Source organism: Pseudoliparis swirei, chromosome 20, assembly GCF_029220125.1.
Source record: "Pseudoliparis swirei isolate HS2019 ecotype Mariana Trench chromosome 20, NWPU_hadal_v1, whole genome shotgun sequence".
NCBI lineage: Eukaryota > Metazoa > Chordata > Actinopteri > Perciformes > Liparidae > Pseudoliparis > Pseudoliparis swirei.
This window is the reverse complement of record NC_079407.1, coordinates 20651487-20667157: the sequence shown is the minus strand read 5'-3', so window position 1 is coordinate 20667157 and position 15671 is coordinate 20651487. Positions and strand designations below refer to the sequence as shown.

At 44.0% G+C, this 15671-nt stretch overlaps 1 protein-coding gene across 3 annotated transcripts in view; it reads left to right on the top strand.

Moving 5' to 3' along the window:
* Positions 1-1927: 1927 nt before the first annotated feature.
* Positions 1928-15671, top strand: part of cux1b (cut-like homeobox 1b) — a 57165-nt gene continuing 43421 nt past the window's right edge. For 2 of the 3 annotated variants that reach the window (XM_056440519.1, XM_056440518.1), the window contains exon 1: positions 1928-2079. In XM_056440519.1, coding sequence (XP_056296494.1) covers positions 2017-2079 — 63 coding nt within the window. In that variant the 5' untranslated portion in view covers positions 1928-2016. The remainder of the gene's footprint in view (positions 2080-15671) is intronic. The other variant, XM_056440520.1, reaches the window with a different exon arrangement.

The following is a 15671-nucleotide window of genomic DNA, read 5'->3' as shown; positions in this document are numbered from 1 at the left end:
TTGTCTATACAGGATTCATTATGTATCTCATAGTTTCTCATATTTAAAACTATATATATATTTTTCATGATAAAGAAACTAATTGACACTGACACAAATCATGCCGCTATTATGTATTTATTTCCATGGTGACTCTTTTAAAGCAGCTCTCGCTATGTGATTAAGTGCAATTCAGTACATTTTATTCAAGGCATGAGGCTGGATGTCATGGCCAGTCTTTTATTCACTGTATCATGTCTATAAATGAAGTATAAAATAAGGCAAATCTATTGAGGCGACACATCAGTTGAGCACTGAGCACCATTCATACTGCTCAAGGAGGGAGACACATACAGCTTCAAATCAAATCAAGTAATGACCTGAAAGTCGAGCTCATTCAAAATGACCACCTTTGTATTCACACAAGTGCAGTGAAAGAGACGTCATTATCTATGGCAAATGCTTATCTTATTTATAGGGAATGCAATTAAAGTGCAATGACTGTGAAGAGATGAAAAGGATTGTTGAGAAAAAATAACGCTATATCTGTAGGCTGTATTTTGAGCATTAAAGAAAGAAAAATAACTCCAAAGTGTGAATACAGGCGTTGATTTTTCCACACAGCCAAGGCCTCACGACACACTCGAAAAGTCACATTTGGAAACCCACAAAATGCAAAAAATTAAAACAACGTGCACAGCAGATGTTTTGCCCTGATAAACTTGAGCAGCTCAGCTCTGGTTTGCAGAGCAACTGCAGGCTGCAGCTGAGGTGTGGTGTGCTTGAAGGTGCACAAACGGCACAGTTTGATGCAGGAATTTAGAGCACTCCATACAGACATCCAGTGTAATTAGAAATTATTTGCATATCCACAAGCTGAGTGGGGTCAGAGGACATGGTCAGCAGTGGTGACGCCTCGGGAGCAGCTAGGGATCAGTGTGTTGCTCAAGGTCACTTCAACAACAGAGATGTATGCATACTGACACTAACCACTGGGCTGCCCTGCTGGGGCAATGAGTTTACTGGATTAACAACACAACAATCTTATTTGATTAACTCATCTGATTAATATATGTGCAGCAAAATAATGCCTTGAAGGAGTATAACAGGCTTACTTTGTTATTCATAGAATAGTGAACTATGAACTTGGATATAAATCCACTCCAATGGCCAAGTTCAGCTGGTTCTCAGCAGCCCTGCTTTGCCGTATATGCTGAGTGTGTGCCATGTTAATAACATAATTAAATGTATCATGAAACTGGATTATTGATTAGAGTTGAATGTTTTGTTTGAACAATTTAGACAAACATTGAGCCCAGATTATATTCCCGGCAGTCCTAGTTAATGATTTACATTTATATTATATGTTTAAAAAAACTTTTTATTGTAATTGCCCTTTACAAACATCCCTGACGGAACAAAATAAAATACAAAACACAAAGGATCTAGTGTTCATTTATTTGTATGTGTATGATTAATACAGTTTTGACTGCATTCATATGAGCCTATGATAAAAATCCAAATGTATAATTCCTAACTTTCGACTTTCTATTTCTTAATCTGACAGCCATGCTGATTTAGAGGAGACATATTGGTCTAAATGAACTCCACACAGCTCAGAGGACACATTGCTCCTGAATGCGTCTTTTCTTTTATAGATATGGCTTCCAAGTAGCCTCCTGGCATACTTTCTTTTATGATATTTGCTCTCCATAAAGCATAAAGATCACACAACGTGGACTCTTCTGGCGCTCACAATGTCGTGTGTTTCAAGGTAGTAAAATGAAGAGTGATTTAATTATAATTCTGTTATTTACCTGTAATATCTGGATGTTGATAAAAAGCTATTTAAGCAATTATAATGGCGTTATTAAGGCAACACTCCCGTGACCTGACTCCGTTCCGTACAACAGCTGTCACCCGGTCGAGTCGTGGGAGCGATCCGGTCCGGGTGTTCCGGCCGCCCGGTCCTCTCCACTGAACTCCAACCCCCGCGCTCTCTATCAGCATCTCATTCCTGTCTCAATATGTCTCAAGATGGCGGCCAATGCAGGATCGATGTTTCAATATTGGAAGCGCTTTGACTTACAACAACTACAGGTCAGTTCACCCCCCGATTACCCCCCTATCCTCGTATTCGCTTCGGCTGCCTCGTCTCTTCCGGCCGCTGTGTTTTGTGTGTTTTCGGCGGTCGTCTCGTAGGTGTTTCGGAAGAGAATTCAAGACCTCTTCCTCGCATTGATGAAAGTGGCTCTCGCGCTGATCAGAAATTGATCCTCTTTGTTCAATTCAACATCGATCGGACATTGCAACTGGGCAAGCCGGGGCGACGCCGCGGGGATGCGCTGAAATAACAACACAACGGCGGGGCTTCGGCGCAAAGCTTTCGGTCGGCTGTCTTTATTGCGTGTTCTTCAACTTTTACCGGAGCGAGTAGCCGTAGTTAGCCCGACGCTTAGCCGCTGGAAGGTTGGATAATTTGGGGGAAAAATAAGTGCGACTCATTATACGGTGGCGCTGTGGTGACAACCAGCCGCGGGAGACGGGCAGCTCGGCCACACGGCTCCGCTTTGCTTGTGTTTTTATGCCCTTTTTTAATCCTGAAAATTAGGAAGTTTAGTTACAGGCGAATGAAAACATTGGCGACCTTATCGGCTAACGGTTTTGGAGCAGTTTATATTGAAGTCGTCTCCGTGATTCTGGTTGATCAACTCGGCCGTTTTTTCTTCTTCTTCTCGCTTTCCCCCGACTGCAATTATACACTGTGAGGTTTCACATTTTTTTTTTTTTTTTTTTTTTTTGTACACTGGCATTGCCACGTCTGTGGAAGTGGACGGGACGGGACCGTTTGTTGACGCGATGCAATTAAGTAGAAATGATAGTAGAAATATGAAAGCTCGTGACCTTGTTGATTATGATGAACTCCAGAAATGCCCCGGCCTCACGCACGCCACTAATCCCGGCGTGCACGGAGGAGATCCGCGGCAGTGTGGAGGATATGAGGGACATATTGGGCCTATTCAGTGTGTGAATATCGCCAGTGTATATTAGAGCGTGTTTGACCTATCACAAGACATGCGGACAATGGCACTGTTGTGTTTGCCCCGTGGCATTTAACGTGCATTGCTGAATTTCAAATCACAAATTATGAATATTAGTAGCCCAGTCGACGTCGTCATTTACATAAGATTTCATTATGTCGGCTAGCCCAATTGTTCATGCATAATTTTTTACATCGCACAGGCTTGCGATTTAAACTTTTATTTAGGTCATGATGCTCCTATGACTGGGGAGACAAAAGGACAGTGAACAAGTCTTCCCAGCGGGCTTTGTGTTGCACTTATGCCACATCATCAAGGCTTCACTTCTCCTATTTATTTGATCCTGTTTAGTCCTACTCGTGCCCCCTTGTTCATGCATTATGTAAAAGAAAAGAATTGAGACTGCTTTCTCTTTTCTTTCCTCACAATCTATCTCACACCCCCTTCCTGCCACGCCAGCCCCCAATCGTCCTCTCCCTCACCCCCTCCCCTATAATTTTTTTCTCTCTCTCTTCTTTGGCCCTTCACCCTGCTTTCACCCATTTCGCCCCGTCTGAACTGTTGTGTGTGTGTGTGAGAATTTGTCTGAGATCGGTCTTTTTCTTAGATTGACTGCCAGCACGGACAGTGAAGGCACTGCCAGCAGCCAGGACATGAAAAATGCATCGCATAAGTTTGTGATAAGGCCCTGGGTAATTATGGCAAAGGCCCCTATCACAAGCGATTAGTCAGGACAGTGAATCTGAGCGTGTGCAAAAACCCTGGCGGTTGGCAGGCCTGTCTGCAGGATAGGAATCAGTCGGAGAGTGTGTGTTTGCCTGTGTGTGTGTGTGTGTGTGTGTGTGCGCAGAACTGCTCAGAACATTCACTGTCTATTATTGATGACATCTTATTTACTTTCCCTCTCACTGAGAGGCTCCAAGAGGAAAGCCTTCAGAGAAGAACCGGTTTTTCTTATCTATTTTCTGAGGATAATGCAGGGTTAGTATGATATGATCATGGCCTTGTCAGCCAATTGCTTTCTCATTTGGTTCCTCCTTGTGATCGACTGGACGGTGTAGAATTCGGTCTTTTTGTTTGGCGAGGCACCAGCAAAGTAATGTTTTCTTTTTGTTTGTTTCCGTTTGATGATGAAAATCCAACCCAACCTCGATGTCGGTAGCTTTGAGCCGACATAGCATCAACTCCTCGGGCTCCGACAGCTGATGTTCATTAAAATCCTATTTGATCAGCGAATCCCAATCCCTGCGTGAGAGACTTGCTCGGTGGTTGTTACAGGACCGAGAATGCTTTGAAACGACACAGCGAGCTCCACACTGCCACCACTACAAACACACATGGGTGAAACGGTGCTGCTTTTAGCAAGGTCTCGCACACTTGCAAAATGGATCAGTGATTCAGAGCTGATGGCAGGGTGACAGTGAATTACAGATGGAGGAGGTTTTAACGTCTGTAATCCCTATCCGTCCATTACAGAGTTGAGTTTCTTTAGAGGGGATCATCACTCTTCTCTCCCATCGGTTTTTTTCTCTCCTTTTTTTTGACCCAGTCAAGCAGTTTGCTGGAACATTGTGTTTCTACTTGAGAGATTACGCTTCATTACAGGCAAGCCTTTAAAAGATATGAGCAAATAGCTGAGCCTAAATCTAGCCTATATGTCTTCTATGTAAACTCTGGAAATTAAGAACAGACCTTTCTTCTACACACATTTCCCCCAATTTAGGCCTAATAGCCGACATCTCACCTCATAACATTTCCTGGAACAAAACACCCAGAGCCATTTTGAAAAATAGTTCGCTCTGTTGGTATCGAGCTAACTTGACTTTGGTGATAACGGATCAAGACCTCGTCCGTATTCACCACCTCCTAATGGGCACATTTAGAAGAAGGTTTTTTTGTAAGCTGATCCCAGAGCTGTGGTCAGTGGCAACCTGAGTGGTTTAAATCTCTCAGCAACTGGCCCGCTGCTGTCTGGAGGAGTTTTCGTGTTAATTTATGAGCTGGTTGTCTGAACTCACCGGTGGGATATTTTTACCCCTCTGTTGCTGCACAGGCTGGGGGAGCAGAGCGGAAGGGGCATCACGTCATGCTTTTACTGTAGCCAACCGCTTCTCTGCCCGGTGACAAAACCTGGCGTTGGGACTGAGGGTTCACTGTGTGTTGGTGGGTGGTGAAGTAAGCATGAGTCAGAGTACGGGACGAGTGCATGTCAGGTCTTTGGTCTGCCCTCGGTCTACTTTGGTCAGGGCTCTGTCATCCCACTTTCTAAGACGTCCTAGTGTCTCCTCATGGACGATACACTCCATGCAGCGGAGAGGAATGTGCAGCTCTGAAAAAGAAAGAAAACAACTTTTCTTCATCTTCCTTATCGGTGGCTAATTCTCACTGGAGGCCCCGACTCCCCCGCTCCTCTGCGATTTATTGTACGTCAGAGTTCAATTTCTCAGTTTCCTCGCCCTCGCGCTGCTTTTAGGAGTTCCTAAACTACACGCAGTTCATCAGATTGACGACAAAAAAGTTCATATACTTTACTCTCTTGAGTCAATACTAGAATATTTAATTAAACATGTTCCCCTGCTTTGTGAACTACATTTTGACCAATGGCATCTGATGTTTGAACAAAAGATAAAAAGCACTTAACAGAAGTCTAAAAATAGGGCTATCCAAACAGTTGGAGTCAGCATCTCTTAATGCAGGCTTTAAAAAAAAAGTGTGTGTGTGTGTGAAAAAGGACATGTTTCCTGAAAAACACCTTAAAGTGCTCAGGATAAAAATATCACATCAATGTGTTTTTGTTTCCACAATTTGTAACTTAAGATTCATCAACACGTATTTCACGTCATTTGAACCGCCTGTAGTTACGACGTTACGACTGTCGATATGAAATGCAAATAACTAATCATTTAGTCCCTTGTACAGAGTGGACTTTTCTAATTCAGGTCATAATACTTTGAAGTATTATTGTTTCACGACTGTGCAGGCCTTTTAAAATCTTCCCAGAGAAAACAGTTTTTTGTTTTTATTCCATTCATAAATTGAACATGCTTTATTACACACAGATATTATGAACGGAGATATGCCTGGGAAAAAAATGGGCCAACTGACACTGTAAAGATGTTGGAGCTGCTGTTTGTTGCAGGGACTTCTAGTGTGTTCTTACACTATGAAACAAATCCTCACAACAGCTTTCACCACAGACTTTGAGGCTAACTTAATTTGCAGTATTCCTTCACAGGCTGATTGTGGACATCACTCTATATAAGATACGCTTACAGGGACTGTGAAATAACTCTCTGCCTTTTGCTGCGCTGCTTTCAACTCGCTCTTCTAACACTTTAATTTGTCTGTTAAGATTCTCCCTGATAAATTAAGGGCTGATAATACAATAAGCCAAATTGCTTTTAATGAATCGAGTGCAGCACCTGCACACTCGGATACAGGCGGTAGTGGGATGCCGATAAAAACAAAGAGGAACAAACGCGGCACGGCGGCTAGAGAGCCGAACATGTCGTTGCCGGTGTGGATCAGACAGCATGATTGCGATTGGCAATACAAAGAAATAAAATGGCAATAGAAATAGTGATGTCGGTGTGATTTGGTTAGGTCAGAGCTATGGAATATTGAATCCTCTTTCTTTGCTCCCTACATCTTTTTTTTGTACCCTAAGGTGTGTATAAACTACAGGTTATTAACTTATTTTCATCAGCTTTCTTATGGCTATACACCATGAAAAGCAGGGGATCATTGGTTGATATACCCCCTGCTCCCCCTCCCCCCGAACATCCAGTAACAAGAGCACAAGGGACAGTTTCCAGGGACTATTTTCAAGTGGCAGGCATTATTTACAGACCCACTTGGAGTCTCTCTCACCTACGGCATCATAGAGTTTCAACGTATCTCGTGACAGAAGCATCCATTATTCTGCTGATCTGTATTCCAGTTGCGAGAGCTTGGGCTTCAGTGACTGGACACTTCTCTTTAGGCTCACTTTGGAGTATACCGGCTGTTTCCACTTGTGCGTTTGAGCAGAATGCCCACTTTATTTAAAAAATCAAGCGTACCTTTGAAACGGTGTCCCCAAGGCCAATGTGATCTTGTATCGTCTATTGTTCATCTTGTGATATTAAGCCCACGACTTCCAGGAGACAAAGATCTTGCATTCCTAAGGGGGAAAATAGTCTGTTGTTGTCTATCGTTGATCGGTAGAGGAAGAAGGTGCAGACCAGCACTGGGCTTAGATTCCATCTCATACGTACAACACACACTATCACTCTTTTCTTGTTGCTGTTGTCCTTATCTTTCTGCCGGTCCGCCACATGTTTCCAGCTATCTCACCTTCATCAAGGTGCTCTAGTTTAAATTGCCAATTTTTTATTGAATAGTTAATAACTGATGGTTTTCATCGGTTCATCTACAAATAATTACACTTTAATGGTCACACAGTGTTATAAAGTAAGACGGCAGCTGAAGATTGTTTTATTATTGATTAATCTGTAGATTATTGCAAGAATGGTTTGGTCTAGAACATTTAAATCTGAAAGCCCGACCAACAGTCAAAAACCAAAAGATATTCAGTTTACAAAGATATACCGAAGAGCTGAAACCCAATGACTTGTTTTGACTAGAAAAACAGCTGAATCAATTGTAATCATAGTTGCTGATTAATCTTCTGTCATTTGAGTAATGTATTACATTTTGTAGTAATGCATCATTTTTTCCTGTATTTTCCATACTCGTCATTTTGCACACACACTACATGAGGATTAGAGTTAAGAAAAGGAAACCTAAGAAATGTGTGGTGAGAATAACTTTGAATAATGACAACTCCGGTGAAAAATTGACTTAAAGCAGCCGAGGTAATCTGAGCTTTTAAAAAACGGTTTGATTGGTTATTAAGGTGCCGATTTCTGATGACTCAGCAAGTCGAGCCTGGAGGTGATTTGCAGTGTTTTTGTGGAGCTAAACAAGATGTTAACATGGAAATATAAACAGAGGCAATGGACCAGAAAACGAAATGGAGTCCCATTTCCACAAGGTGCCACGATGTGATAATTTAGACCAACTGCAGACGGTCACACACTGGGAACCAGTGTTCGAAACGTTTTTGACGAGTTTGGCTGAGCGCTCTGCTGAGTTTGAAGCTAATGCAGAGCTTCAGTTTGTTCAACAAATATGTCCCTCTGCATACGCCTGCTGAATTGTGTTTCTGTAGCGAGCACACCGTGGCCTTCAGCGCCTGGAGCCAAGCTATTGGTGAACCAGTCGCCCTCCCTAATTTTAGTGTTTATCTCATGGTTAACAAGGTCTGGGCTAAATAAGGCCCGAGATGCAGACCTCATCCCATGTCAATTTATGATTCCAGTATCGGTGTCCTGTTAGATCATTGACCATAGGTATTGAATTCTAATAGGCCTATTTGTGTGTCCTAATGGCCTGAGTATTGAATTATGATATTGGTGTGCTGGAGGCTAATGGTTCTTGGCATTGAATTATGATATTGGTGCACTTTGATGGCGTAGGGATTGAATTATGATATGGCCTGCTATCTGCTAATAGCTCACTCTGTGTAATTTTCAATGTCAATCATGGCTTCACTCGCTGGATCCATCGCCGGCCTTCAGGCTCCACCCATCAGTCCCGTCAGATGGTCACGGCCTTCAACCTTTAGCCTCAGTTCTCACTCCCATTTCTGTTCCTCTCCTTCTTTCTCAAGGAGTTTGCGATGAGCTCCTGCAGGAATTTTGTGGATTTGTTTGAATAATCAAATAAGAGTAGTTTATTGTCTCATTTAGCTTTGAATTAAGGGGATAGAACTAACTGACACGCCATCCTTTTATTTCTCGGTAGGCGTTGCGAATACATTTGTCCTATTGCCTCATTGTGTTAAGATAGGCCTAGAAGTTGTTATCACGACAAGATGATGAGATGTTTGATGGTTTAATGTGTGTGGATTTGGCATTTTCATACACCATTTTGTCTTGCACGGCGCCTAATGTCAGAGTAATGGAATTGTAATGGCTCTGAATCGGAGCTAACTCCATTTCTGTAAGTGTCCACACCTTTGCAGTGTTTATGTTGAGCTCGTTCCCATTTTGGTAGTTTAAAGCAACCGGAGCGGTGGTGGTTCTGCTGCCAGCTCGCAGAGTAAATGGACGGCTTGCTTCTGTGTCAGCCTTCTAAAAATAACACAGACTGCTGGCTGGGCTCAGCAGAAAAACTACCACCGATTATGATGATTCAACTACCCTGTATTCACAGGTGCGTGCAGTTGGATGAAGTTAGTTCATGCTTCACAAATCGTTCTCTGCATTCAGGAAGACATCCACTGTTTTAATGTTACGTCGTAGATCAGCTCCCTTTTGCCAGGCGGAGGATCTCAGAGGAGGAAGTGTACATACTGCCTGCTTCTGTGTGTTTTTGATGCGTAATAATTCAAGGAAAGACAATCTGTGTTATTTAGATGTATTGAACACAAATGATTGTATTGTTTGATATACTCTGTTAAATAGTAGGGATTTTGCCATTCTCTGCCTAATACAAGATTGATTAACATAGGACTGGTCTGTTTCTATCCAAACATGGCGATTCTATTTTAAAATGTGCCGTGTATCTGTTAAATTCATTGGATGTCGTTAGACGACAGCGTGACCTTTTCCTGACATTTGACCACAGCAGCTGTCTGACTAGGGTCAGGGTTCAGAGGTGGATTGACCCCACAAACCTCAGTATGACCTGGGCTGTCTGACTGGTCTAACCTTTCAGAGCTAACGAAGGATGACGTTACCATCTGTCGTGCCTTTAACAGGTCTAGGCTCCTTGAACTTGAACTTGTTTGGACGTGGAAAGAAGGAAAACAAACAACTCAAGAAGGGAGAAAATGGCCTCACAATTAGCCCAAGCTGTTTTCATATGCCTATGTATTTGTTTTATTTTTAGAGGATGACCAGATGCGAGGTCAGAAGTTTCAAACTTAAGACTTTACATTTTGTTTAATTTCTGAATAACTTGTACCCTCCTGCGTGACTTGGTGGAGTCTCTGAAAAGCGTTAAAGTGGATGTGTGTTGTTAGACTCTGTAGCCTGCCATTTCATTTTAAAAGTGAGAGTTGTCTTGTTGAGGAAGGGGGGGGGGGGAAGGGAATATGTGTTTAGTAGACACAGGCTCATCCGCTGACTGCTGTCTGACCCTGAGTTCAGCGGTATGGTTATTAATAGGCCCAGAGGCCTCAACTTCCAGGAGGCCCTCTGATCAGCTCCAGATGTGGAGTGAGAGAGGCCAATTGTACGTTAGCCTATCCATGTTTCACATGAAGCAGAAAGTAGGGAGTTAGGCATTTGGTGAAACTGATAAAGAGTGAGGGAGGAAGGGAGGGACATGAGACCTTTCCACAGCAGGAGTGTGTTCTGTGAGTCTTTTGTTTTTATGTGTGTCTGTGTGTGTGTGTTTTTTCCCGTTTATTACACTCTCTGCCCTCAGACCAAAAGACCATAAAAACGTATGGCATCGCCATGGTGACCATAATAACTAGCTATAAAACAGCGTGTAAACTGTGAAATAAGACAAACAGACCAGAACAGCCCCGACTGGCTGGCTGGCGAACTGAATGGCTGCCTTCCGCCATAAAACTATTTGAGAGCCAGACTGAAGGAATGCCTTGGAGGCTGCTGTGTCTGTCACGACACATGAAAGGATTAGGCTCTGTGTTTTATCTCCTCTTTATCTGATGGTAATGGATAAGCTGAGTGTAGCCTATCATCTGACGCTTGGGCCGGGGGTTTGATGTTTTAGTAGGATGACGGTTTGTTGAGTTGACCGCTCTCTGGTCTATTGATTGCTGTTTGATGGTTTTGATATGTAGGCTGTGTGGAACAGGTCAAGTCTTTTATGCAGCGGAGGCTCCAAATAGCTTTTAGCTGTCCTTCACTCCTCCTATTACTCCAGTGGTTCGTTTGATGTTTGGATCGATCAATAGAAAGAGCCCGAGCCCTCACACATGCTCCATCCTACTTCCCACTTAGCTCAATTCCTCTTCCCTCATTGTGCAGACTTTATATCACATTCTCTCAACGCAGAATAAATGATATAATTACAACCCATTACATAGCCTAATGCAGGCTAATTATTCTGTCATTACTGTAAGGATTAGCGATGCTCACTCTGTTTCTCACTGTTTCGCTGCCTTTTCCACTCAACAGACGTGCAAGCGGAGCAGAACAACTCGTACTCATAAAGGCTGAGTAAGACCTAGCCCCAGGACATGCTCTGTTGACGTTGATCGTATAGACCATGGGTGTCGAGCTCAATCAGAAGGCTAGGCCATGCTAGACAATAGTGACAGCATGTGTTGGACACAGCAAAAGAGTCTAGATATATCCAACCTAATGGGGCATTTTCATACATGCTTTGGATTAATGCGTAGACGTCAACATGCTGCTTTTATAGGCTGTGGCACAACGCCCGCTGATGTGTCATCATCAGGCGTCTAGAAAATTACTGGATGCAACAGATAGATGAGGCCAAATTAAAATGTGGAAAAGGGCATCATGCAGAGCGGGGATTTAATGTACCAGAGGCACATGAGAGTGATGCAGACCTTTTTCACTGTCCTGTCACTGTGCCAATACCAGGAAGCTGCTTGTCGTCCTGAAATGGAAATCTAAGTGAATTACGACAAATCAGATAGGCTAACGAATTGAGAGCAGATAAAATCTAACCTAAATTGGAGCAACTTTGAACACGGCTCCATTATCGAGAGTCATAGACTTTCAAGGCCAAAAGAGACGATAGCTGGCATACGAGTGTCGGATGAGGTGTGGCTGTCTACGACGTTGCTCGGCTGCACCTGTGACCCTATCATTATCCCCCCATGGTTACTTGCATTTGATGTCGTATAAACCAATAAAAACGATGTCAATTGCTTGCAAGAGTCCTTCGGACCCAGCAGTGTTTATGTGCTCCAGGGCCTGGAGAGCCCCACTCTTCTTCCAGACTTGATTAATCCCTATCGCCCCTCTCCATGATCACAGTCTCCCTTTTTTAGTCCGTATCTGTGCACTCATCCCCTCCCCAATCTCCTCTCACTGGCACGGAATGGCTTCCTGGCAGAATGGAGGCATTAATTCAGGTATGAGAGGTGTGATACTCTCCTTCTTTCTCTGGTACTCTCTCTCTCTCTCTCTCTCTTTCTCTCTCTATCTGTGCTCTGTTTGTAATGCGTGGCCTTTATCGGAGCTGAAACAGCTCACTACCCTCTGATCCTATCTCAGATCTCAATATCCTAGCCGTTCCACCCTGTAAACGCAGGGATGAAAAATCTTGCCCTTTCACCAATGCATTACACCAGCATATCGCCATTCCCCTCTCCTCCCATTGCACCCTCTAAACCACTCACCCTTTGTGACACAGGCCTCCAGCTAAATTCAAACTCTGCAAAATGAGACCAAGTGAGCTGCACTTCCTCCATGCCAGAAACCATCGTAGTCTCATTATATTTGTATTTAGGCTTAGGCCTGGCCTCTGAAACCCCTTGTCAGACGATGGGGTTGGAGAAGAAGAAAAAAAGCTCTGGGTAGGCTTCAGGAGAGTTGAGGCTTGGATGATGGGGAGATAAAACAACAAGCACTCTCTCAGCAGAGAAACACAGATCAATACAAACGAGGCTGTGGTGTAAAAAGCCTGTTTTTGATCCAGGCTTGCGTCAGCGTCAGCGAGGTGAGTCTTGACAGCGCCTGTGCTGTTGGTAGATATGGATCTGTGTTTAAAAAAAGGAACAAAATGCTCAGGGACCACAAGCGTCTTGTTGGACTGTGGAAAGTGGTAGGCTGACCCCGCCCCCCCCCCCCCCCCCCCAAACCGCTCGGCACACAAATATAGATTCACACACAGCTGCACACACGCACACACACAAGTGTTGAGACCTCAGTTGTCACCAGTAAAACTATTGTGTTCGCTTGCGGTTAACAAAACTTTGCGACTTTGAGAGTGAGAGGAAAAGCAAAAACGGAGATTCAGGAGGCTGTGACTCGCGTCCCCAAACCAGTGTGGTTTGAGAAAAGAGCATCTGCGGGCACATTTAAAGTTCTGTACCCTGCAATCGCTATGTCAAAGGTAGGAAGGCAGCCAGGCAGCCAGGATTGTCGTCTCTTATCTGCGCCGCTACTGTGCTGTGTTTTGAGGGGGCGTGCCTTTGATCTGTGATCATGTACCGTGTCGCTGTAGCAAGCGTGGCTGTCGCTCCTGACTGAGCCGCCACCCCACGACTCCACCCCCACACAGTGGCTTCAGCATACAGAACAGCCAGCCACAGAGGAGGTGGCACGATGTGAGAGGAGGAGGAGGGGGAGGGAGGCCACGTAGATTTCAGATAAGACATTTCTCCAGACGCCTTTTTTACTGTTTACTATCATAACCACATAACAGCCTCAGACATGTCGGAGATAAAAGGAAAGATTAGCGACTGCGCTGGCGGGACAGACGACTTCATCTCTTAAACATCTGTGTCATGTTGTCATTAAAAAAGGCTTTTCACTTTGTAATGCAAGCAGAACAGCTTTTTGTTTTTGTTTGAAGCATTGTCCTCTTCTGTTCTGTGAGAAATACGATGTTAGTGTTACCGAGAAGAAGTGAATGTATGTGTCCGTCTCGCTCCGCGCCTGGCACGAATTCAAGAATGGCACTCCATTAGATTAATGTGTAAAACATGAGCCGAACGTGGAGCAGTTAACCTACATTGTGTTTGGACTAACGGAGTCGTGGCAGACTCCCTGGCATGTGTGACTGCCGACTAGGTGTAAACAAAGTGTTTCTCGCCGTTACAGTCCCAATTACTCCACGGAGAACGAGATCTGAAGCAAATCCATGTTCGGTGTTCTCTCCGCCGTCTGCTCTCCCGGTCACCGGCACAGACGGCAGCTGCAGATTGACTTCATACTGTGCATAACAATAACTTTGTTGTCATTCCAACAGCCTATCTGTCTCGACATCGGTGAAGCGCGGGGACGTGAGGAATTCCATGAAGTTTTGATACCTCAATTAAAGTGCGTCTGTCTCCTGTTATTTCATTTAGTCGGTCGTCGATGTGATTGGCATAATCAGACGTGCCTGATTGGTGCCTCCCATTTAATTAATCAGTCTCACTGTATCATCACCTGTGGCTCATTAGAGTAATTAGAGTGAATTAGTGAGATAGAAGGCCTCTCTCCGCCTGCAGACGAGTTGAAGGAATTTCATTAGGAGAGATGAACACGCATAGTACACCTTGGGTCTGATGGCCAGTGGTAGTAGGATTTGTTTACCGGCGACGGCTATCAGCGATTAGTATTATTTCCCCAATTGTAGGACGGAGAGATAGTTATTTCCATTTGGCCCAACCTCCCCTCCTCGCTGCGAACGCAGCTCGCCATGCCAAATTTCACTGGGCGAACATGTTAGCAGACTTCCTCTTTTTGAAAGGGAGTTCAAAAGAATGTGCAAAGACTGGGCTCCCCAAGTTACTGCAGCGGCCTGTCTGTGCATTCATGTGAGAGCACACGCGTGTGGGGCAGCGTGCGGGAGGCTTCTTGGCCAAGTCGGTGTTGAAGTCTCTCTAGGGAGTGCTGGCAATCTGTTCCAATCGTCTTTACAGCTGACCAGACGACCAAATGAACCAGGACAGGGACTGCTGCTATGGGCTAGTCCAGCCAAGCCAAGCAGGGCTGTTACAGCAATCACACAGACATTACAGCCCACTTGATGCTCCCCTGCACACACCATATTCCATCCTCTGCTAAACTAGACAGTGCCGTCCTCGGCAGCCATGGCCAGATTTAAAAAATAGTGCTTGAGTTGATGTGAAATGGTTACATTTATGAATTCACTCGTAAATTAAACGGTTTTCATATCTGAAAAGTAAGACGATTTTAAAGTCCGGCCAAGAGAACGTTGACTTTAGAGACCGAGCCTGAAGGCACAGAGTACAGTTTTTCATGCATGTTTGGTGCTGTGTTGTGAACTGCAGGCATTAGATTGAAGCATCAACAAGTGCTGGGATTTGCACTTTGCCTTTGCAAATAATTATGTCCTCATTACACTAGTCATGCATTGGGGAAATATCGACTCCCATAACTCCCTTTCTTCATTTCAGGGCTTCCTGTCAAACATGTTAATTTGTAAGGGTTATCAAACAAGCATGATGTCAATCATTGATGTGAAACATGATATAAAGAATATCCCAGTGGTATGCCAGATGGCAGAGCCCCTGTAGAGCAGGCTTGCTTAAAGTTAACAGTATTCCACTCAAAAATGTCGGTGCATGATGAAGCTAAAAGATTAGCTGACATTTGATGTTAATGCTGCTTTTTAAATTCAAAATAAACCCTCTAATGCATGACACTTTGTTGGACTTACATCCCATGCAAATGATATGTAACTCGTGGAACATGTCTATCTACCTAAATAGGGATGTCTGCATCTGCCTTTTATGAACTGAAACATGCAATGGCTCCAGCCAATCCTTTGAGTTACTTAGTCTGCACATACGCACCATGTTGCAGTTTATTTTCACTGTCATGGCTTTAGATGGATAGTGACAGATGTTACCTTTCCCGTCATCTTTCTCGAGCTATTAATCGAGCTACCTGCTATCTTTAGTCATGACAGTAATACAAACTGCGA